This window comes from Rhea americana, unplaced genomic scaffold (genome assembly GCF_003343005.1).
Source record: "Rhea americana isolate MKP2758 unplaced genomic scaffold, rheAme1 scaffold_195, whole genome shotgun sequence".
Taxonomy (NCBI): domain Eukaryota; kingdom Metazoa; phylum Chordata; class Aves; order Rheiformes; family Rheidae; genus Rhea; species Rhea americana.
This window is the reverse complement of record NW_028186094.1, coordinates 872,004-894,728: the sequence shown is the minus strand read 5'-3', so window position 1 is coordinate 894,728 and position 22,725 is coordinate 872,004. Positions and strand designations below refer to the sequence as shown.

The 22,725-nt window shown below is 44.7% G+C and overlaps 1 protein-coding gene across 4 annotated transcripts in view; it reads right to left on the bottom strand.

The window, feature by feature from the left end:
• Positions 1-421: 421 nt before the first annotated feature.
• The window catches only part of SCMH1 (Scm polycomb group protein homolog 1), an 80,961-nt gene continuing 58,657 nt past the window's right edge, over positions 422-22,725 (bottom strand). For 2 of the 4 annotated variants that reach the window (XM_085302962.1, XM_085302963.1), the window contains exons 10-15: positions 22,170-22,370; positions 21,283-21,468; positions 14,805-14,936; positions 6,305-6,508; positions 4,925-5,067; positions 422-2,819 (exon numbers count right to left, since the gene is read on the bottom strand). In XM_085302962.1, coding sequence (XP_085159088.1) covers positions 2,694-2,819; positions 4,925-5,067; positions 6,305-6,508; positions 14,805-14,936; positions 21,283-21,468; positions 22,170-22,370 — 992 coding nt within the window. In that variant the 3' untranslated portion in view covers positions 422-2,693. Of the gene's footprint in view, positions 2,820-4,924; positions 5,068-6,182; positions 6,509-14,804; positions 14,937-21,282; positions 21,469-22,169; positions 22,371-22,725 lie in introns of those variants that run through there. The other 2 variants (XM_085302964.1, XR_014895588.1) reach the window with 2 other exon arrangements.

Below are 22,725 nucleotides of genomic sequence, written 5' to 3'. Positions count from 1 at the left end.
GAAAATGCTGCAAGACGCAATATGAAGCTCTGCGTCCACTGCCACGTGCTCCCATACACAACCTCTCAGAGCTGGGCGCAGGAACTTGGGGCCTGACTCAGTGAGACCCTGGGAAGCCTCTGTTGGCTACTTTTTAGCTAAAAAGCCCATATTCATCCGATCATCAGATGACTTATGCTGATTTTTTTCTCAAGCTAAGAAGTGCCCTAAGCTCTAYTACAAGCAGTGCCAGAAGAGCAGGGACAGTTCACTGTGGGGGTCACTTGCCTGTCCTCATGCAAGGCCTCATGCTCTATCCTTGGTTGATCCTCTGGTTGCCCAGCCTAGCAGAGCCACCTGCAGCGGGTGCTTGTGGGGACATGCGCAAGCCCAGCCAAGTGCTCCAATCAGTGCACACAAAACCAGCMATGAGGAACTTAGTTATTCTTTTTTATTTATAAACAAATCAACATAAAATAAGTGCAGAGGAAAGCACTGGCTGACCCCACACAGGGACCTGTCTGCAATGGGCCAGCAAGATCAGCAGGGGGTAAAAATGAGAGGGTGTCTCCGGGCCAGTGCTGTGAGCAGCAGGGCTCGGCGAGGTGGCCAGAGACCCATCTCCCTCAGACCACAYTGGTGCAGTATGGATTGCAGCTGAGACTTTGCTGTACAACAAAAAGCCTTTTTATTACTTTGGGTTTTTTTTTTAATTTTCCCCTTAGGGGTAAACCTGACCCAGTGCAAGAGACTGGTGGGCCTGTTCAGCACAGGAGCCCTTTCTGCTGCTGGCTTGGGCCCTTGAGGCTTGAAGAGAAGAGGGTATAAGATGTTTCTCTGTACGTAGAAGGGGGTGAGCTAAGGGCAAGAAAAGAAAGAAGTGCTTGCAATGTRGCTTCCCCCTGTTCCAACCCTTTGGTCAATAAAGAAAGGAAGCATGTGTGCACACATAAGTGTGCTGTATGTGCATGAGCGTGCACATGTCACGAGAAAGCTCACAGTTCCAGACCTTCACCATGACTCTCCCAACAGTAAAGACAAAGTCAGCTCTTCCCTGGCTTGTCCCACGCTGGGGCACAAGATGCTCCAGGGCCTTGTGCAGCCCTTGTTTCTACAGAAAGGTTGCAGAGTGGGACAGGAAGTCCATTGCCATCAGAATCCCTGGCTGGACTYAGAGCGAGCCAGGGTTAGTAAGCTCCAGGCTGCTATGAGCCAGAGGCCCGCATTTGGGAAGGACCGTGTGGCATCCACTTAGGTACTTTTATTGCAGCTGCAGCAACGCAATTGGAAGAGCAGATTACTGCTCAAGTGCCATCAAAAATAAATACATTAGACTGTCTGAAACGAACAGGTGCTCCTGGTTAGGACCTTGTAGGAAGAGCAGTGCAAGGACTGGTCACCAGACTGGGTTCCTCTGACTCCCAGACCCAACATTCTCTTGCACATGCTGAGCTGGGACGGACTATAACCACCAGAGGACCAAGAGGGCCCACTGGAAAGACAAACTTTTACATTTCTGGTTAAAAATCTCCAAGGGTTGAGAGTTCAACAATAGGTACAAAAAACATTTCATCATTTTAAACAGACAACTCCTATTAAAAAAAAAAAAAAAAAAAAAAATCACCCCTCCCCCCAAAAAAAACAAAAACAAAAAGGAGAGAAGGATCAATTGAGTCCTGCAGCATCCAGCCAGCCTCCACTGCCAACCCAAATGCTAGCACGGAGGGCCTGTCCTGGCCACAGGTATACCGAAGCCCAGCCAAGCACCTGATCGACTTTCCCCACAGCTCGCTCCACGCTCCCCAGCAGTGTTGTGTGCTGGCCACATGGCATCATCTCAGTCATGCTTCCTCCCTGGCCTCCCCAGTCAGAAATAAATATGAAGGCCTCCATCCTCAGCCCAGTGTCATCAGCACAAGGAAGGTCCAAAGTTAAGGGCAGACACAGCTCTTTCTCCAAAGGGAGGTGAGCGTGCCCAAGGATGGGCAAGCAGGCTGGTGGGACTTCAGCATGTGCTGCAGCTCCCACCTGTTTGTGGAAGACTGGCTGTAGGATGGTTGTTGATCTAAGCTAGCCATAGTACGACGAGAGTTGAGGGTGAATCCCAGGCGCCATCTCCCTCTCAGCCTGGCTGTCCAGAATGGCACAGGGAAGTGCAAAGTGTCCAGCATCCAAGGGTCCACTGTCCATCTGACGTGAGCTGAGGAAACAGGAATCRAGGATCACCTGGAGCGGGCAAGGCCAGGAGAGCAGGGCTGGTAGGAAACATGATAGCAATGCACTTCTGCAGCAGAGCAAAAGGGAGAGGATCCAGCATAACAGCCCAGTCCCTGAAAGGCTCCGCCAAAACTCCCATCCAGAGCAGCTCTTCCTCCAGTCCCAAGGYAGAGGAACCAGGAAATCACAGAGAAACACTGGCTCAGGAGCACAGACAGTCTCTCTGCTTCCAACAGGACATCCACGACTTGAGTTTGGTGTGAAGCCCCATGGCCAACACGTTGTCGATCTCCTTCCGAAAGGCCTCAGGGGCCTGGCTGCCAGGAGAAGGAGTGGGCAGTTGGCTGACTGGATCCCTGCACCAGTCCAGGGTGTTTCTGAGAGATGTCCATCTGCGGCATAAATGGGTGTGTGTGCATGCGTACCAGTCTGCAGGCGAGTGCGCATATGTATGGCCAGGAGCAGTGTTTTCAGGATCCGTCCTGCCAAATGTCCTCTCAGAACTTGCCTTGCTTTAGCTTGTCGATATGATAGGTTAGCTTCAGGGCTGGCCCCAGCTTCAGCCCCATGTACTTCATCATCATGTCACTCCGCAGCAAGAGTAGGGCTTTCCCATCAATCTCCTGCAAGAAGGAGAAACAACATCACCAGTGTGAGACCGTCTCTGCTCTCCAGCCTGTCATTGCCAAAACTGTCCAGGGTGACACCAAGCTGTCAAGAGAACTGCCAGGCAAATGAGTGCCTTTTGGCTCTGGCTGCCTGCTGCCACCTTGGGGTCAAGACAGGATTTTGTCCTCACAGCTCATTCTGGTTTTTATTTGCCCAGCACGAAATGCTGCTTAAGGCAGCCCATCAAACAGTGCCTACAGGACAGGTCCCTGCCGTTCACACTTGTAAGCCCAAATCCTCTCTGCTTAGTCAGATCATGCCCAAAGAGGTGATGGCTAAAGCAGCATCGCTGGGCACAAGAGCACAATTCAGAAGCAAAGGAAATGGGTTCCATGTAACCACAGAATCGCCAGTGCAAGCAGTCCTCTGCATCCTGCCCTGTCTGCAGCACTGGGGTTTCAGGCCTTTGACAACTGTTTGGTGCCAGGATATCTACTGAAATCGTTCTGTTGGATGATCCAGTAATTAAAAAAAACAGGTGCTAYGTCAAGCTGGGGATTAGTACACCCTGAATGGACACAGGGAACAAGGAAAAGAAAGGGATGAGGAGAACAAGCTGCTCCAAAGTAGAAGAATCTCCTGGGTGCTAATAAATGGAGCAAACTGCGTTAGCTGTACATCAGGGCTGCACAGGACTTTGACACTCACAGATCTCCAATCATGAACCTTTCTGACCTTGCACGCTTGCACTCAACCCTTCTTGAGGCAATGGCAGTGCACAGGAACAGTCTGGCATCGCCACCCAAGGCACTACAGGGGAAGCATTCTGGAAGAAGATAACACTGACTCTCAGAACAGTCCTAGTGTGATACATAGAGCACTCTGCACACTAGACTTTATCACAGGAAAAGGAGAAAAATAACCACGCTGAAAATCAAGGTCATAAATAGAGGCAAAAAATGAAATAAAAAATTTAACCCAAAGAGAAGGCCACTATGTGTAAAATGGATTTCTGGGGTTTCTAGAAGTCCCTACAACTAGCAAAGGAACATGGAAACACAGCATCTCATCTTCAGTAGGGATGATTCCAAGTGTCTGATGCTTTACAGCTGAGACAAACGTGCTCCTCACTGAGGCTCAGGAAAGGAGGGATAYGAAGCTTGAATTAATTGCAGAACAGCTTTGTACTTAGCATTTGCTAACAGATGATTTTCAGACCTTACATCCCTTGCAGCATTCCTGCTCATTATCTTGTTCTGGCTCACCCAGAGTTTTGGAGTGGACAAGTTGTTGCTGATAGCCCAGCTTCCATGAAGAAAATATTAACTGATTTATCAATGAGAATCAAGACCCCCTCMCAACCTTTTGGAAAACAGAAAACCCTGTCCAGTAGTGTTGCCACTACCAAGTTTGTTCTGTTTTTCTCTTCTTAAAATKAAAGGTAAATTTTTCTCAGAATAGCCAACAGAGAGGACTTTAATCTCTCAGCAGAGGGCTGAATGCTCTCTTGCATAATTAAACCAAATATTTTTCAATTACTGGTGGTTCTAAAATGGAAACTAGTTAAAAAAAGAGACAGTGTTGTCTCAGCTTCATCAGCAGAAGTACTACCAGGTATAATATGGAATGAATCAAAAGRCAGAGGAAAGATGAACTGCCTGGTAAGAACTGGGATGCAGAGCTGCCAGTATTTTTGTAACTTTAACAGTACAATTTCTATGCTGTGTCTGCAGCTATTTTACACATAAGGAAATGCACACAGACCAAAACAGTAGAGATGTTTTCTCACTAGAAGGTGAATTTAAAGATTCTAGGGTAAACATTTTTGTGTATTTTTGGTGCTATGAATACTAGATTTAAATCCAGCTAAGGGCTGAACTGTTTATATGCACAGRGGCAGCAGAAGTAGAAGGTTTAAGCGGGCTACCATGTCTTCTCTGAGACTTGAGAAAGAGGAATCCCAAGCCTGAACATGATACTAGCAGGATTTATGAGGATGTTTTTCATAGGACAAAACTTTGACTGGTGTACAGGGTTCTACTGCTCTTCAGAATTCCCTAGATTTTCCTCACATGATAATCTGTTCTGCATTCATACACATTTATACAGACATATTTACATGTTTTCGAAAGAGGTCRGCATGGGGTCCCAGCTGTGGATCAGCTTCTCGTATGAACTGCATCACTTCCTCCACTGTCCAAGACGAGGGGTCTCGGCTGTTCAGCCGCGAGACATCTCGAGATCCAAGATATCTGTCTGAACCTGGAGGGTGTTGTTGTAAGACAGCAGCAGTTATTGAAAGCATGACTACAGCATCATTCCAGCAGTTATTCACATTTAATCTACCATTCAGTCTCCTTTTTTGAAGCAGTGGCAGAGACAATGTGAGGGCACATCCAAACCACATCCAAGAGAATCCTGTTGCACAGGTCTAGCTCCCAAGCCTTATTGCCTCTCTTCAGGCCTTACTTTCACAGCAGCCTTCTACAGCCAACCCCTTTATTTCTGCTAAAACTCAATTTTCCCTCACCCTCTTTCAGCTCAGGTTTGCCCCAACATTCCTACTCTCTGCCTTCCTTGCCCATCTGCTAACATTTTCCACCTTTATTGAAAGCAATCCTCTGTTCCCACTTGTTTCCCCAAATACCATCTCTCCCTTCCCATCACTTCTCCACTCAGAATACCATCTTTAGCAACTTTAACATGGCAAAGTCATTTCATGTTTTCATAGGTTGCATTTTCTGTTGGACAGAAATCCTACGTACAAAATCCTGATGTTTTAAACACTTCAGGAGTTAATGAAAATCCCTTTCTCAATTTGCTGGAATCAGCACAGCCTGTTGCTTCAGCTCCTCTGTGCAGCATTACTTGTACACACAGATGTGGGGAGAAGCAGAAAAACCAAGCTATTAGTTACCTGGTTTTGTAAGAAGCCTTTACTGATGCCATGTACATAAAATTATACTGTTGCTTTGCAAACACTTAGCTTTCACATGTGCTGATACACTGCAATTATCAGCTCTCCTGCCCCTATTCCTCCATACACTCTTCTATATGTGAGTATCATTCACGCATCCATTCATCCTCCTGGACACCCATCCCATCTCCCACTCTAATCAGACAGTTCTCAACTCCCTGGCCACTCCCAATCCATCCTCTCTGATTCAGACACCAATTTATCACTTTGTCAGTCCCGGTGGATACATCCTCTAACCCATACTTGCAAATTCAGCTCTTACCTACTCATTCCTATCTACTGACCTCCAATCCCCATCTAGTCATTAAACAAGTAACTGACCCTGCAAGCGTCATCTGTCCATATTTCCACCCACCCATCTGTCATGTCTCTAGAACTACTGTTAAACCTAACAGACTACCTGTTTAACAGTGTAGAGGCCAGTCTCTGGTACTTGCTGAAGTTAGAAAGATGTAACTGGAGTTAGAAAAGCCCTTTATTGCCAAATTTACAATCGGAGGGCTGGCTTCTTAACTCTCTTACCCCCAGAGCTAAGCCTACGCAAGGCAGAGGTACTGCCCTGAGTGAGGCTAGAGGGTTGGTGCAGGTGCCTGTATCCCTGCAGGCGATAGTCTCTGGAGCTTCTGCTGTGGCTTGATGAATTGACAGAGTTCAAGGCAGAGTCCATGGGGTCCAGGCGAGGTTCCAGGGGACCTGGGAGGCCATCTCCCAGGACAAAGGTTTCACCTGGAATGGCACCAAGCTGCAATTAGTACACACGCTGTCCAAAATTACGATCCAACAGCAGAAAGCAGAACAGAACTACAGCAAAGGCCACTGAGTGCATAGCGCTTGCATGCAGCAATGATAACAGGATTCAAACAACTGGACTAGTGGTCTCTAAAAGCACAAAAATCAGAAAGATGCACTGCTGAAGTGCTGCAGCCTGGTGTTTTCTTGACAAGTTACAGTCCAACCAGTTAGCAGTGATAATGTTTGATACCTAGATTTGAGCAACGGCTACTCTGTTATTGCCAACACCAGCTTCTGCTTGCATTCCCACATCCTCTTACTGATTTCACAGGACCTTCCTTTGATACTACAGCAGGCCACTGGCAGGCACGGTGGAGAGCTGCCTGTTCTGAGTAATGACAACATTTCTTGATGTCAACAGATACAGAACTCATCAGCTCTGAGCTGGGCAGGGAGATTCCCAAAGATCCAATCAAATCTCACACATTTTTATTTGCTAACATCCAAGGAAATGGCCCAGCTCGTTGGGACTGTGGAATATTTTTACTAAGCACCTCATGCCTTAGACTGGATAACAGTATACAGACAGGGTGAGCTGGAGAGCCTCCTCTGAACCTCAGCCACACTGTCACAATCAGCCAACGCTCTCACACAGGCTGATCCTCTAGCCTCAAAAGTAGGGTACTAGTAATCAGATACTGATCTCTTCCAACTCCCKGCTGGGCTCTTTTTAATTGCCTAACAAAACTGGCGACCAACATCCTCTGTTTCCAGGCTACTGTTCTCCTTTGACTATGGTACACACAGAGGTAAGGAAAGATGAGACCTCAGCCTGGACACAAGCTGCTGCAAGTCCTACTACAACTGTTCAGCTGTTTATTCCAGCTGCAAGAAGACCCCACTGCTGTGATGTACACAGGAGGGACAGAGCAGAAAGCTCTATCCATGCAGTGGTCTCACTGTGAGACTGGCTTTCTCACCTTCTCCTCCAGAGATACGTTTAATTTACAGCTATGAATGACAATGTTAGGACAGAGAGACTGAGGAAACTATTCTGGATATTATATTGTACTGGCTGAGCCTGGTCTGTASATTAGCAAGTGAATCTTGTATCTATGAAAGACTTTCCCATACTGTTATACCATGAAAACTTCATCCTAGGAGCACATGTTAGTAGATTTTACTATAGCACAGCACAACTTAGTCTCAGTCCAGATGGACCTGATGCTTCAGGAGTCATACTCAAATACCTGGGTTCTTTATTATGAAAAATCTGGCAAATTGTACAGTGAAAGAGGAAAACAGTTCCTAGAATAAGGTGTTTTGCCCATGTACTACAGTCTGGACTATGCTACTACATCTGGTCGGGATGTGGAGTACGTTTACTAGTGCTTGCAAAAAGACTCTTAGAACAGTTCATAGTTTTGAGCTGCTGCCATTCAAACACTGCAGCAGGCTACATGGATGGAGAAATTAAAYCAGAGAAACTGCATCTGCCAGGCCTTGACTTCTTCCCTGGACTTCACAGACCACAGGAAAAGCAGGAAAAAACCCAGTATTGCAGGGAAAATAGTGCAGGATAGGAGTGAAGGAAGCTTTGGAAGTTATTCTGCAATAGTCTTGAATCATAAATCCTTGTTTGATACATACAGAGCAAATAAAAACATCTACTCACATGGGAAACTACTGACACGTGTGCCAGGCTACAGCACAGGTGGCCAAGTAACAGACTTGTTAGATCAGCATTGTTTTTATACAAGCTTTTTAAGCATGTCCAGCTGGTTTCTTAAAGTGGCAGAGACCTGAAAAGCCAAGAAAGGCAGAAATGCCTCAGATGCAGCCAGGATAACAAAACCCAAAGGAAGGAGGGTTGCAATGATGGAGATGATAGCCTTGCATTTGCTTGACTGAATTGCCAGAAAGCCGGAAAAGAGGAGCATTACCATTTTATAGCCTTATGAGGTAAAGTGTGGGAAGCTATGGTCTGATTGCCTCAGAGTGAACTTGCCCCCAGGATCTCTACTCAAATGTAGAGTGCAACAGCATTGAAACTGGAAGATGAAAAAGGCAGAAAACAACATGCTTTCAAGGGAAATAGCCCACAAAGAGCTCAGCCTCTGCAGTATTCAGATATTACTTTGGACGCTGGCAAGCKGCATCTTCCTTAACTGCACAGCAGCATCAACTTAACAAGAAAGTTTGGGAAGAACTCAACAGCTTTTAGACCTCAGACTGTGATGTCCGCTTGGCACTCTCRCCACCATCCACTCTCAGCATGTGACTAGGCAAAAAAGCCCACAATTCAGCTGGGCTGCTCTGGCCCAGGCTGAGACAGCACTTTCTTGTTCGAGTCCAGACAGACCTGCACTAGGAGCTTCTCTGCAGGAACTACATTTGCTTTCCTCTCCGACAGCAGCAGTTTGTTAAACACAAATTACTTCCCATTAAACATAAGCTTTTTGGAATATCCAGGCAAAAGGGTGATGTCCGATTTGTAGGAAAGTGCAGTGGCWTGAGAATGATTAGCAGGTACATTAATCTGGACATATTTATAAAAGGAAAAGGAAACTATGGCTGCCACAGCGGAAATGTGGGTATGCAAACAGGTCTATGCTGCAGGGCTCCATCCTCCAAGGGATTCAAGCACCCTCTGTGAGGTAAAACCATCCCAATTCACCAAGAAGATCCAGGACACCTGACCAAGATTTGCTGGGTCAGGCAAATATGCATGCCCAACTGATAATGAAAATACACCAGAGCTTSATAAAGGGATGATTGTCAGCAAAAGGAATCATGGATGCATAGCGGCATTGCTTACAGAACTGGAGTAATGTGATGGRTAGATACAGGCTTTTAGGGAAGGACAGGTCAGGAAGGCAAGGAGGGAGATTAGCCCTTTATATGAGAGAGCAGTAAGATTGCATGGAGCTCTGCCTGGGGAAGGGTGAGGGCCCAGCTGAGAGTTTACGGGTTAGCAATTAGGTGGCAGACCAGCATGGGTGACATTGTGGTAGGTGTCTGCCATAGACCATCCGATCAGGAAGGAGAACTAGATGAGGCCTTCTTCAGACAATTGAAAGAAGCTCCATGTTTGCAGGTCCTGGTCCTTATGGGGGACTTCAAGCAGCCTGATATCTGCTAGAAGGACAACACAGCAGGGCACAAGCAATCCAGGAGGTTTCTAGAGTGCACTGGTGACAATTAGCTGAAATGGGTGACTGAGGAGCTGATGAGTAAAGGTGTTCTTCTGGTCCTTATACTTACAAACAAGGAAGAACTGGTCAGACATGTAAAGGCCAGGGCAGCCTTGGCTGAGACAAACATGAGATGGTAGAATTTAGGATCCTCAGAAGACAGGGCAGGGCTAAAAGCTGGATAACAACCCCAAACTGCAGGAGAACAGACTTAGGTCTGTTCTGGGAGCAGCTTGGAAAAATCCCATGGACTATGGCCCTGGAGGGAATAGGGGTTCAAGAGAGCTGGTTGATATTCAAAGATCTCCTCCCCCAAGCTCAAGAATGGTCCATCCCAACAAGTAAGAAATCAAGTAAAGGTGACAGGAGACTCACACGGATGAACAAGGAGCTCCTGACTAAACTCAGGCATAAAAAGGAAGTGTACAAAAAGCTTTCGCTTGTAGGGACAAGTGACCCACAAAGAATATAGACACACAGTCTGAACACGCATGGGGTCAGGAGAGCTAAGGCCCACCTAGAACCGAAACTGGTAAGGGATTCAAGAGTGCAGTTTTACTGCTAAAATACGGAGTTTGGCCACACATACATTTGCACAACTACTGAACACCCACTGTTTCCAACAGATTACAGTCTTTAAAAAGCAGGTCGCCACTGTGCTGGAAGTGCAGCTTTTTAGCGAAAAGCTACATAAGTAACATTAGCATGTAAGAAGTGAAATCCTCTCATCATCTTTCTGACTTCTTGCCAAGGGCACCTACCGCCAAGGGCACCTACTACCTGCCACTCACAACCCCAAGTATTTTGTGATTCTGTGCATTTCTGAGCAGAACTAGCAAAGACTACAGCTTGGGAAGCTGGGAAGACCCCAGGGAAAGCAATGCATAGGTTCATGTTAGTACAACACTAAGGAGCCAGAAATCACCCTCAGAACGTATTTAACTAGGGCTACGAAGACGATCAGAGGGCTGGAGCATCTGCCCTATGAGGAACGGCTGCGAGAGCTGGGCCTCTTTAGCCTGAGGAAGAGAAGACTAAGCGGGGATCTTATCAATGTCTATAAGCACCTGGAGGGAGCGTGTCAAGGGGATGGGGACAAACTCTTTTCAGTCGTCTCATGTGACAAGACAAGAGGCAMTGGGCAAAAACTGAACCACAGGAAGTTCCGCCTGAACGTGAGGGGGAACTTCTTCACTGTGAGAGTGACGGAGCACTGGAAAAGGTTGCCCAGAGAGGTTGTGGAGTCTCCTTCTCTGGAGATCTGCAAAGYCCGCCTGGATGCAACCCTGTCTGGCATGCTCTAGGTGACCCTGCTGAGCAGGGAAGTTGGTCTAGATGATCTCCAGAGGTCCCTTCCAACCTTACTGATTCTATGATTCTGTGATTCTTACCCAACAATCATCACACTGTCATTTTTCTGATTTGAATGCACCATGATGCATTCCTTAAAAATGTGATCGTGTGATCGTGTTCTTACATGCGCTTATGTCTGTACATCCAAAAAACAGTATGAGGCCATGCATCTACAGACTGCTTTTTTTTCTTTCTTTCTTTCTTCTTCTTCCTTTTTTTTTTTTTTTTTTTTTTAAGGGACAAAATTAAATCTACATGTTCATCCTCAGGTTACCTGTTTCTGGACTGGTAAGTGCTTGGCTCTGCAGTAAACATTACAGTAAAGCTGTAGGTTTTTCAGCAAAGTCAGTGCAAGAGAGCTCTAGGATTTTCTTAAAAATACAAACGCACAGAGAACAGCTTGAGTGAATGACCCTCACAGAGAGGAGAGAGAAAAACAAGGCAGGAGGAGAACGATGACTAGGTCTGTGAATGATCTCTGTCAAAAGACATCATGCTTCTGGCAGCAGTAGCGCACAGACTGTTTCAGGGCTTTCTTCAGAATTCTCTCACTCCTGATAGCCAGCTTTGGAGTGAGGAGAACATCGTTAGTTCTTATGTGTATTTTCCTATACAGATGGGTGTTTTAAATACAGGAGCATTGCAAGAAAACATGCCAAGATTAGTTGTGGAGAGGCAAGAAGAGTTAATTAATTAAGAGAATTAAACAAAGTTTAATTAAACAAATAGGCCTATGACTCAAGAGTGCAGCTTTACTGTTAAAATACGGAGTTTGGCCACAAGCACAAATCTGATGTACACAACTACTAAACACTTACTGTTTCCAACAAATTATAGTCTCTGAAAAGCAGGTCCCCACTGTGCTGCAAGTGCAGCTTTTTAGCAAAAAGCTACATAAATGACAATAGCTGTAAGARGAAAAACAATGCAAGAAATGAAATCCCCTCCTCGTCTTTCTGACTTCTTACCAAGGGCACCTATGACTACTCACTAGCTTCCATTTGGCACACTAGAAACTGTTTAGGTACTGTAGTCTGTCACACCTCTGAAACCAACATATGCTCTGCTGTCTCATGATGTCATCAYGACATCATGAGAAGTCATACTTCCTTCCTCAAGAAATATTGAATATCTAAGTATTTCCAACTCATAGGGTTAAAATACATCCACTAAAATATAAATGTTTCTGCCTGAACTTAAATTTCACRGTGAAGGAGGAAGAACAGGTTTTTAGCTGATGGCTTGTGGGATAAAAATCAATTTTTAGAAGCTCTTTGGAACTGCACCTCATTTCTYTCTTCCCTGTACACTTCCTGCCAGGTCCAAGAACAGATCAGGATCAAGACCAAAGTGCTGGAGGACATTTAGAATGCAAAACGATCTTCACTGCCATACGAAGGCTCACCTTCTGCCCACTTGTCTCTACTTCCACAAAAGAGGCTGGAGTAACCTGGGCATCTGGATGGCATGTTTTATTTAWAGGGCAAAAGATAAATGAACAGACTTTAAAGTAGACCAAGAATCAATCCTGTGGACAAGCTAACAGAGATTCCCACTCAGAATTACTTATTACAGGAGCCTTTCACTTTTCACTGATAATACAAAGAGGCCAACACACCTGCCACCTAACCAATGCCTAAGTCTTTAGACCATACCAGTGAACTTCAAGAACAGGCAAAATACTGCACATCTACCTGCTTATGGAGAAGGAGCAGACATTTTTTTTTCTAGTGGTTACCTAAGTACAGTGGTTGACCTTTTAAAGGAGGATGTCATGGAGATCAGAAAGGAGGTGTATCTAGAGATTAGAAATGGAGTGGGCATTAAGAAACAACGCTTGAGTTGTCAATACACTGGAATAGGTGAGACATTTCGGCAGTTCACCTTGTTCTTTAGATCAGCTATGTGCCAAACTTACAACTTCAGTCAGTTTAGATTATAAGGCCAAAGGGTTCTGTCCATCATAGGGTGCAAATTCACTGTCTCTCTATGACAAGATACTGGCTAAATATTACTGGAGAACACAGGGCAATGGTAAGTGATGGAGACTAAAATGACATCTCAGCACATGGGAGGCTGTATCTCAAATCTGGGATCAACAAACCAAGCCCAGCAAACTCATTAAGAACCAGGAAAACCATGGATCTAACAGTACACTAAGAGACCACAAAACCACTGARCACTCATCAACTAACAGTTTCCAGCAATTTTTTTCAGCAACTTATTACAAAGAATCACACTTGGCAGACTTCACAATCCATGAAAAGGATTTTAGTAAGGTTGAAACTCCGTCCTCACATTACAGAGTGTTTACAATTTGAAACAAAAGGAGAGGTGGAGGAGTATTTACTGAAGGCTCCTCCTCAGGGTCAGAAAGTCCTTTAACTACCTGAACTCCCTGGAAAGCTCCCACTTGCTTATACACATGCATGCAAAACCTATGGACCACATAACAAAGAGTACATTACTGCAATCACTTTTGAGAACATTGCACAGCATATCTGCCCCAGCGTTACTTGCCTGGCACTGCAGAAAGCAGTACTGCTCTAGGAGCCAAGATGTAGCTTGGTTTAGCTAATGAAGCCTATACTAATATAAAGCTGTGCTATTCAGCAGTGACCGCAAAGAACAAGAAGGGATCTGGGAAAGGGCAGCAGGTTCTCTTCAGATTAACATCTGTAGAACACACTGCAGCAACTGATCATCCGAAAATTCAGGTGGAGACCGACTGAAGCAGTTGGATACTTTTATGACCATTAATATCTGCAGAGAAAGACCTGGGAGTCCTGGTGAACAAGTTGACCACGAGCCGGCAATGTGCCCTTGTAGCCAAGAAGGCTGATGGTATCTTGGGGTACGTTAGGAAGAGTGTTGTCAGCAGGTCGAGGTGATCCTCCCCCTCTACTCAGCCCTGATGAGGCCACATCCGGAGTACTGTGTCCAGCTCTGGGCTCCCCAGTACCAGAGAGACATGGAGCTACTGGAGAGAGTCCAGCGTAGGGCTATGAGGATGATCAGAGGGCTGAAGCATCTGTCCTATGAGGAAYGGCTGTGAGAGCTGGGCCTGTTTAGCCTGGAGAAGAGAAGACTGAGGGGGGATCTTATCGATGTCTACAAATTTCTTAAGGGAGGGTGTCAAGAGGATGGGACCAGACTCTTCGGTGGTGCCCAGCAACAAGACAAGAGGCAATGGGCAAAAACCGAACCACAGGAAATTCCACCTGAATATGAGGAAACTATGAAGAAAATGTGAGGGTGACAGAGAACTGGAACACGTAGCTCAGAGAGGTTGTGGAGTCTCCTTCTCTGGAGATATTCAAAACCTGCCTGGACACGATCCTGYGCAACATGCTCTAGGTGACCCTGCCTGAGCAGGGACGAGTTGGACTAGATGATCTCCAGAGGTCCCTTCCAACCTCAGCCATTCTGTGATTCTGTAAATCAATGGAAGCTAAAATACAGATTTATGTATTATGTTTTATGGTATTAGATGATCACTATGAGTATTAGAAAGAATTCTCCCTGCATTCCATATGCCTTACACAACCTGTTTGTGTACCTGCCTTGGTGTATAATATTTTTCTCCAATTCCTTCCGAAACATCAAGCATTGATCCACGTCAGAGACAAAGAAAAGCAGACTTCCTAAACCCATGGCTTAAGTTAGCACGGCAAATCTAATTCTGCTATATCCATTACAAGCCACCATAAACAGCCAGCTTTGGGAAGAGATGCTGTGCTCACCTTCCAAAGGGTGACGGTCATTCTTTGGTAACTTGGGGGAGAGAGGAGCACTGTATGGAGGGGAATCTTGGGAATATCGCTTTGTACCCCGGCCTGGTCCCTGCAGAGTGCCGTCTAACGAACTGCTTCTGTCTAGGAAAAGAGAACAATCCCTATTTAGGAGTGGAGACTTTCTGGGAAATTCAGTCCTGCTAGAGTCATTTCAGACTCGCATCCACCCCCAGCCTGTTAACAGCCTGTTAAAACTACAACCCAGCTACATCTGTCAGGGCTTAACATTTTTTTTCAATTTTTATTAGATATGAAAGAGTGGGAATAAACCTAACAAAGAATCTTAGGCACTGTTTGCCATACTTCCCCTCAAGCATCTCTACCGATGAATTTAATCCTATTTCTCCTAGTTCTACTCCTTGGCTCATCCCACACAATTCCTGCTTCTCCCCACTCTCTTCGCCTTTCAAACATTCATAACCTTTAGACAGTTTGCAAATACTCTATGACATACACAGTGCTTGGTTAAACTGTACTTGAATTTTTAACTTTCCCCTAAATAGATCCCTCAAGCTTCCCAGATGTCACTGCTGCTCTTTTCCAAATGCTTTCCAATGATGAGGTTCTCTGTATTGTATACAACAGTCGAGGCACAGTTATTCCAGCACTRTATGCATCAGGCTAGGCAGTATCATGCCTCTTTACAGATGGATAAACACCAAACACAAAATACCAGTGGATGGATGAACACAGAGAATGAAAGTGCTAACACAGATGTGAATGGAAGCCAGCAAAGTGATACAGTTGGCAGTAGGACCATGTCCTATCTGGATGCAGTATAAAGTATGGTCAATAAGAAGCAATGAAGATGTTACTTATCAGTAACCAGTGTTTCCTGAGCCTTGCAGCCCACAGGCAGGCTGCAGGTACACAYGGGCCACAAGCACTCTTGGCTGGTCCTTTTCACGGTCCCAAGTGCAAGAAGAACATGCAAAGCCACAGTGTGAACGTGTGTGGGGACACTGCTTGGAGAAAGAACTGAAATGCTTATAGACAAATACCAGGAGCCTGACAGCAACACGGCAGGAAGCTGAACTACTGGTGCAGGGCAGGAATGGGTACCGGAGGGATAACAGAAATATGGTGAAGGGCAATTGCAACCGGACACCGAAGGAGACACATTACATTGAACAAAGAAACAAAGGTAAAGATGGTTGGGAAGCATCAGATAGTCACAATTTAGTTGACCGAAGAGAAATAAAAGGGAAAAAAGCAGTATCTACTTTGATCAAAATTGATTTTGGGAAAGGAAAGGAAAGCTGCTTTTACTGAGAGAAAGCCGGGACTTGTCTACAGGCCCCATGACTCCATATAGCTATGAACAGAAATCACTGTGATATTATTAAAAAAGTAAATATTGTCCTCAGGACAACTCAATGTAAGAAATATTTATTGCTCTGATAGAGATCAGAAACAAATGCTGTTAGAAATGTCTCYTGATATCCCTACAGGTAAAAGGGAATGAATTCCTTCATCAGATAGTCACTGAACCACAACAAAAGGTTGTGGTTTTCAAGGTTCTTTGTGGTTTTGTTCTGTGTTGTTTTTTTTAAAAATTATTTGCTTTTGTAAGTCATGCAAATACAGAAGATCAGGTTGTAGAAAATAAAGCAGGGAACTGTAAGTTACATCACTGCAAATTAATGAAATTTTAAAGCAAAAGTGGGTTTGTAAGGAAGATTTCTGATTTTAAAGGCCTAAGAAATGGATGAACAGCCACAGCTGAACTCTGTGGTTAGGATGCAGAATTAAAAAAAAAAAAAAAAAAAAANAAAAAAAAAAAGTATCTTCAGTTCATAAAAATCATGAATTTTTATATATTCATATCATAAAAATCATGAATTTGTATCCTCATGAGGGGAAGACTTAACAGGAAAGGACTCCAAATCTAATTGGAAAAATATTCACTTCAAGAAGGATTTGAAGAGCAAGYGGATCATTTACTGCAAATGAAAAGGACTGCACAGAAAGGAGACTTATACTTCAGAGCGCAAAGAGAGCAATAAAGTGAACGTTTAACTTAGTTTTTCTTTTGACAGTGCTGTATCCTCAGCTACAGAAGTAACAAGTGAATGAGAAAAGAAGTAGAGGATACTGTGSATTAAGGACACGGTAAAAAGAATAAATAATAATAATAATAGAAGTAGTAAAAAGAAAAATCTTGTCTGCAAATTATGAGACAACTTTGGGGTRTATTTCACGTCACTGAACTCAGGAGGTTAGCAGAAGGAGGAGTACATCTGCCCATGTCTSGGTTTATGAGAGTTTGCTCATCTCATCAAATAACGATACCTACTTTAGGATGTTATAACTTGCACTAACCACACTGGTAYCATCTCCTCGACCGCAGAGGCAGGCTAGGGCGACTAGCTCAGACGCAGATGCCTCTGTGACATCCCCCTATATCCAAACATATCCCACCCTTTGCTTTGTTTTCAGTTGCAGTGATACTGAATACAGGGAGAAGGCTCAAAGAATAATGGGAACAGGAGAAAAAGAACAAAAATAGATATTTTTGAGTAAGAAATAAAAATYAAATAAATTGAACATATTCAAACTCAGGACCTAAGTGTACAGGCACAGGAAACAGACACACAACTTAGAAAGCACACACAAAATCAAAATCCTAACAAATTAAGTGAAATACTGCTCAGTATGTTTGGAAACACAGGGTTAATGTTTAAAAAGGAAAGGGGGRAAAAAAAGTGATCTACGCAACTAAATGTCCAAGTCTGAGATCAGCAGTGTGTGAGGTTTAGAAGAGATTTTGAATGAAAGAATAAGTAAAATATGGCAGTTAGGAGCACATAGCATATACTGCAGTATGTGTTCAAAGGTGACTAATCCAATAGCTTCCTTATCRAAGAAAAATAACTGATTTACCAGACAAAGGAAGTGTGGTGATCTTATTCACCTGGAATTCAGCAAAGCATTTGATATGAAAAACCACCAGCTGAGATAAAGAGCATGAGGATTAGCAGAACTGTTATGTGAACAAACATCTGGTTTGAGAGGAAAGGCAASTGACAGAGCTCTGAGGAAGAATATGAGGCGGGAGACCGATCATCAACAAATTTTTCTGAGGATCATTCTTGAGCCCAATGTCATTTAATATTTTTATTTATACTTTGGTACAAATTTTAGAGATTCACTGAYGAAATCTGCTGATGCCTTCCAAAGTTCAGCCAGATGCTGTAGGATTTGACAAAACAGGGAAAGAACACAAAGAATGGAGTACCAGAAAGGAGGTAAATTCAGCAATGCAAAATGCAGATTTGCACTTGAAATGGTATTGTCCTATGAGCTAAGAACTTGCAGTTGAAAATAACAGATGAGAAGAACAGGGTACGTTACCAAGACAGGACAATTATCAGCTGCTACCATGATGCAGCTATAAAAAGGGTCTTGCAGGAGAGATTTATTTTGAAGACAGAGATGCTAGCGCTGTGGCACAAGGTCCTCATGAGCTCTTCCTCAGAGTGCTGTGCAGCACTCTGCTTACCTCATCCAAGTTTAATTCAAAATAGCTTGTTGCAGGAAGAACAAYTGAGATCATCAGGAGAACAGAGAGCCTTTCTTACCAGAACAGATGAAAAGGCAGCTCCCCTGAAGGATATCTAACTACTTCCAGAAGACAGAGAACTGTATTAAGCTAAAAGACAATGTGTTAAGACAGGGAGAAATGAATAGCAAGTTGCCCAACAGTAAATGTGGGACAGAAATTGCAAAATAGTCCCTTCCATCAGAACAAAAAGCCTTGGAACAGCCTCTGGTGGAAGAGCAAAAAATCCAACTGATTCGACACAGGACTCAGAGTTTATTAAAGTAATATTGCATACTGTGGTGCCTGTAATAACAGGATGCTGGACTCAGTGACTCAGAAGGTCCTTCCATTCCTATGTTTTCTTATGGATCCAGACTGGACCTACCCTTTCAAAACACTCTGTAGCCGAGCTCCTTCCCTATTCACAGCAATTACCTCTCTCTTTTTTTTTTTTTTTTTTTTTTTTTTTTTTTGCAAATCTACTGTTTCCTGATGTATAATTTGGTTTCTAACCCCCTATTTCCCCCTATTTACATGAATATGCTTTATCAAGAGTATCATGAGGTATTTCTATGGCAGTGTTATCTGGTGTAAGAGCTGCTGCAGACCTACCTTCTCCTGCCTCACGCTTACCTATGACTTCTCCATTGCATCTACAGTGGTGTTTCTATAACAGTTTAGTGAGCTTGTTCTGGGAACTGAGACCAGATCCCAATTCTAATTAATAAACGATTACTTTCTGGAAAAAGTCAGCCCTATTCAAGCACGCCAGCACCTGCACCATACAGCAGACAAAGCAGGAAACACAGCATTGAAGGTGAGACCATGGCAACCCTGACTTGGTTTGGTTTAAGCCAAGGTAAAAGTGCATCCTCATTCTTCCACGACCAGCTCTAACCCCTCAAACTTACTGGTACTGTTTYTCTGCTCTCATCAGATGTCACTGTAATGTGGAGAGCAATGTTTATCATCTTTCAGGTGCTTGAGAAAGATGTTAAAATGAGTGGATCCCCAATAATCACTGAGGCAYCACTGTGAGCTGCAGGACTATGGGTTACCACTTCCCTGGACTGTGGTTAATCTTTCTTTAACTCCTGTATATACTCAAACAAGGAATTCAGGTTAGGAAGATCTTAGCATCATGTCTTATTTAGTGCCCTGGTTTCCCTGTAACTCTGGCCGTGCTCTTTCTAGTCCTCCACTCTGCCAGGCAGCCCAGCCCTTGGAGCAGACACAGAAAGCACTCCACGGCAGCTAGTGACTCTGCCTGTGGGCTACAGGCCCCTCTCCATCCAAGACTGCTACTATACCCTGATCTCAGGTCCTCTTTCACACATACCAGTTTTGCTCCTTCTCACTATGACAGTTCCACACAGGAACATGGGGATTCCTTCTATCTGAGGATTACCTAGAGCAGTAATCTCTAGTGTCAGCAAATTCTAGTCATGCCACTCTTGTACCTGCCACAGCAGCCAAACAGCTTCCAACAGCCACTCTTCTTACCCCAAAGCAAGGCTTCCTGCTCCTGGCATTGCTCACTCCCAGTTGAGCCACATGCTGGTTCTGGCATGGCTCTGCTTACTCTCAGTTTGCAGGCAGCTGATCAGCCACGAAGGAAGCACACAGTGTCAGAGATTCGCATACTCTTTACATTGTTCCTAAACCCTTCCCCTGAACAGGGTTGCTTTGAACTCTAGCCTGGCCCTCACACACTGTTGTCATCAATRTCCTTCCTCATGGTTCTTGAGAAGTGTGAGGATGAGAGGGTGAAAAGGGAGAGCAAAGAAACTGAGAAGTAGAGCACCGCAAGATGCAAGTGAGGCAAGGYGGCATTAGACTGTTGCCACCAAGCCTCAGGCTTAGCAACTTTTCCTTAAATGGTTCTTTCTAAGGGCTGATCCTTCACACTAGAAATTCTTGCTTTGCAGGTAAGAGCTACAATTATCCAGAGGATTAACTYTGGAAAGACCTCAAACAGCACAACAGAGCTATTTTCTGACTCTAAAGTGCAGAAAGGTAGTGAAGGAAGTTAAGACAGGACAGCAGATCAGCAAGTCAACTACGTAAAGAGGGTGCAGATTTTTGTCCCYTCCATGACTGGAAGTCCTGTAGCAGCAGTATCCCCCATAGCCACACAGCCAGCTCCAGGTAGGTAAGTATTGTCCAAGGGTTTGTTGCAGCTAGCTGGTCCTGAGTAGAAAGTGTTTGTCTTCTTGGTTTCTAGTGCTTTTGCTTACCAGAGATTTTGCAACTGATGATTTGCATCGTGGCATGAGCTATCTTGCCAGGATCGTGTTGCTTCAACACTGTGGAGCGTCAGCCATGCCAAGAAAAACAAAGCCACCTATGCCTTACATACCTGCAGCGTGTTTTCATCCCTAAAAAGACTGAGATTCCTTGCTTTCATTGAGGACTAGGTGTGCTGTCAGCTGGCATCGCATTCATGGCCATGATGGAAATYTCTCTGGTAGGAGTTAATTAAATTTCTAATTACATTTTACCTGCTGCAAGTTATCACTCTTCTATTTCTTATGCAGAGACTTTCACCTTAATTTCTAACTGGATGAAGTCACTATAATCAGGTTACAGGAAGTGGGAAGGACTCAGGGACAAGGAGAGAAGGAAAGACAGTGAGACAGCACGGATGAGCGGAAACCTACAGTCACAGATGAAAATCAGACTGACAGGCAAAAAATACAGCAAACTGAATTCTGAGCAAAAAGATCCCTGAGGGCTTGTGCATGACACTAGGTGTTGTGTAATGAACTGTGCAGAGAGGGCTCTGGAAAACACACTCCTGTCCCCTGAGATAAAGGATAAAACCTGGGTTAAGACATGGAGCATCTGGAGTYCCTACAATACCACCCCCGCCCCAGCTCCTACCTGGTAGATACCTGTCGTGGTCGTACTCGTGTGAGCGCTGCATGTGGCTGTTCTGAGTGAAAGGCTGGTTCCCAAAGAGGTTGTCACTGCGAAGATTGTGGCAGAGTTTCTCCAGGAAGCGGAGGACGTAGGTGATACTGTTTACTGCTGGCAGGTTCAGAGTGTGCTGTTCCCGATCAAACACAGCTGGAGACAGAAATAAACAGAGCCCAACACGTAAACCCCCAGCAAAGGCAGGAGACTACGCCCAGGGCTGCACAGCCAGCTTCTGTATCTCAGCATCACTGGTCTAGACTAGAGCAAACAAAAGCCACTGCCTTCCACTGGCTGAACGCTGGCGAGYTCACCTCCCTGGGACAGGCTAAAACCAGTCTGCTGCACCCAATATTACGTATGATTTTGCAGTGTTTGAAAAGTTGTGTTAAAGGCAATGGAAAGGCATTCAAAGAGGGGCCTGTACTCCCAACATCTGGGTAAGCATGGGCTTAAAAATACAATTAAACCTCAAGGAAAGGGGAGAAGAAGCTTTAAGGTATTTCTTTTCATTAGAAGTTTTGAAAATCCCACCCTTTCTGTTTCCTCCTGGGGGTTCAGGCAATCCTAAGGGCATAACAGGTGAAGTATAATGCTCCCCAGGCTAAGACAAAGGTTGCATATTGCTTTCTCCAGCAGCTGTGCCTGGAGGACATACTACTGGGAACACTTTGCTCTGAGTCACCTGCTAGTTGTTGCTTCACTGACACAAATGTTCGGCAAGAAAGAGAAGACAGAAATCTTCTGTCTGCTCATAGCCCATGACTATATAAAGCTTCAGAAGACACAGCTTCCAGTGAGAAATTTCTTGCTATGATACCTCTGAAGGCAAAGTACTGTAGGCCAATTCTCACCTGAGATGACCTCTCCCCCGTGGCCTTGTTTTAAGAAGGAAAAGACGGTTTTCTGATGATAAGCGCAATCAATGCAGGCCTGCACTGCCTGCTGCAGGACAACAGAAGCCCGAGCTGGTCCAAAATGGTCAGGCAGCTGCTGAATTTTCTTCTTGTCTAGATGGGGCCCAGTGCTGCCGTTCTTGTTCAAGTAAATGCAAACTGCCAAGATGAGAGATATGTTTGCCATTAACCCACTCAAGAAAGCAAGAAATGGATGCCTAAAAGCCAGCCTGAGAGATGTCCAGGTTTTAAGACTGTCAGACCACTCACACAGGGGATTCATCACAGCTGCCTGTCTGCAACCTAATAGCAGAGTCCCATTTAGAAGGGAATTATCTCCAAAAACTGCCTGGCTCACACTCACATTCCAAGCTGCTACTATTTTTCCTGTTTTTTCTCTAATGTTCAAGCTCCCAAAGGCAGGATGCAATGTGGGTCCCATGCCAGCCAGAAAGCATGGCTGAGATGTTCGAAGTGCTTAAGCAGCCCTCACTTTTCAGAGACTCTCCTAGAT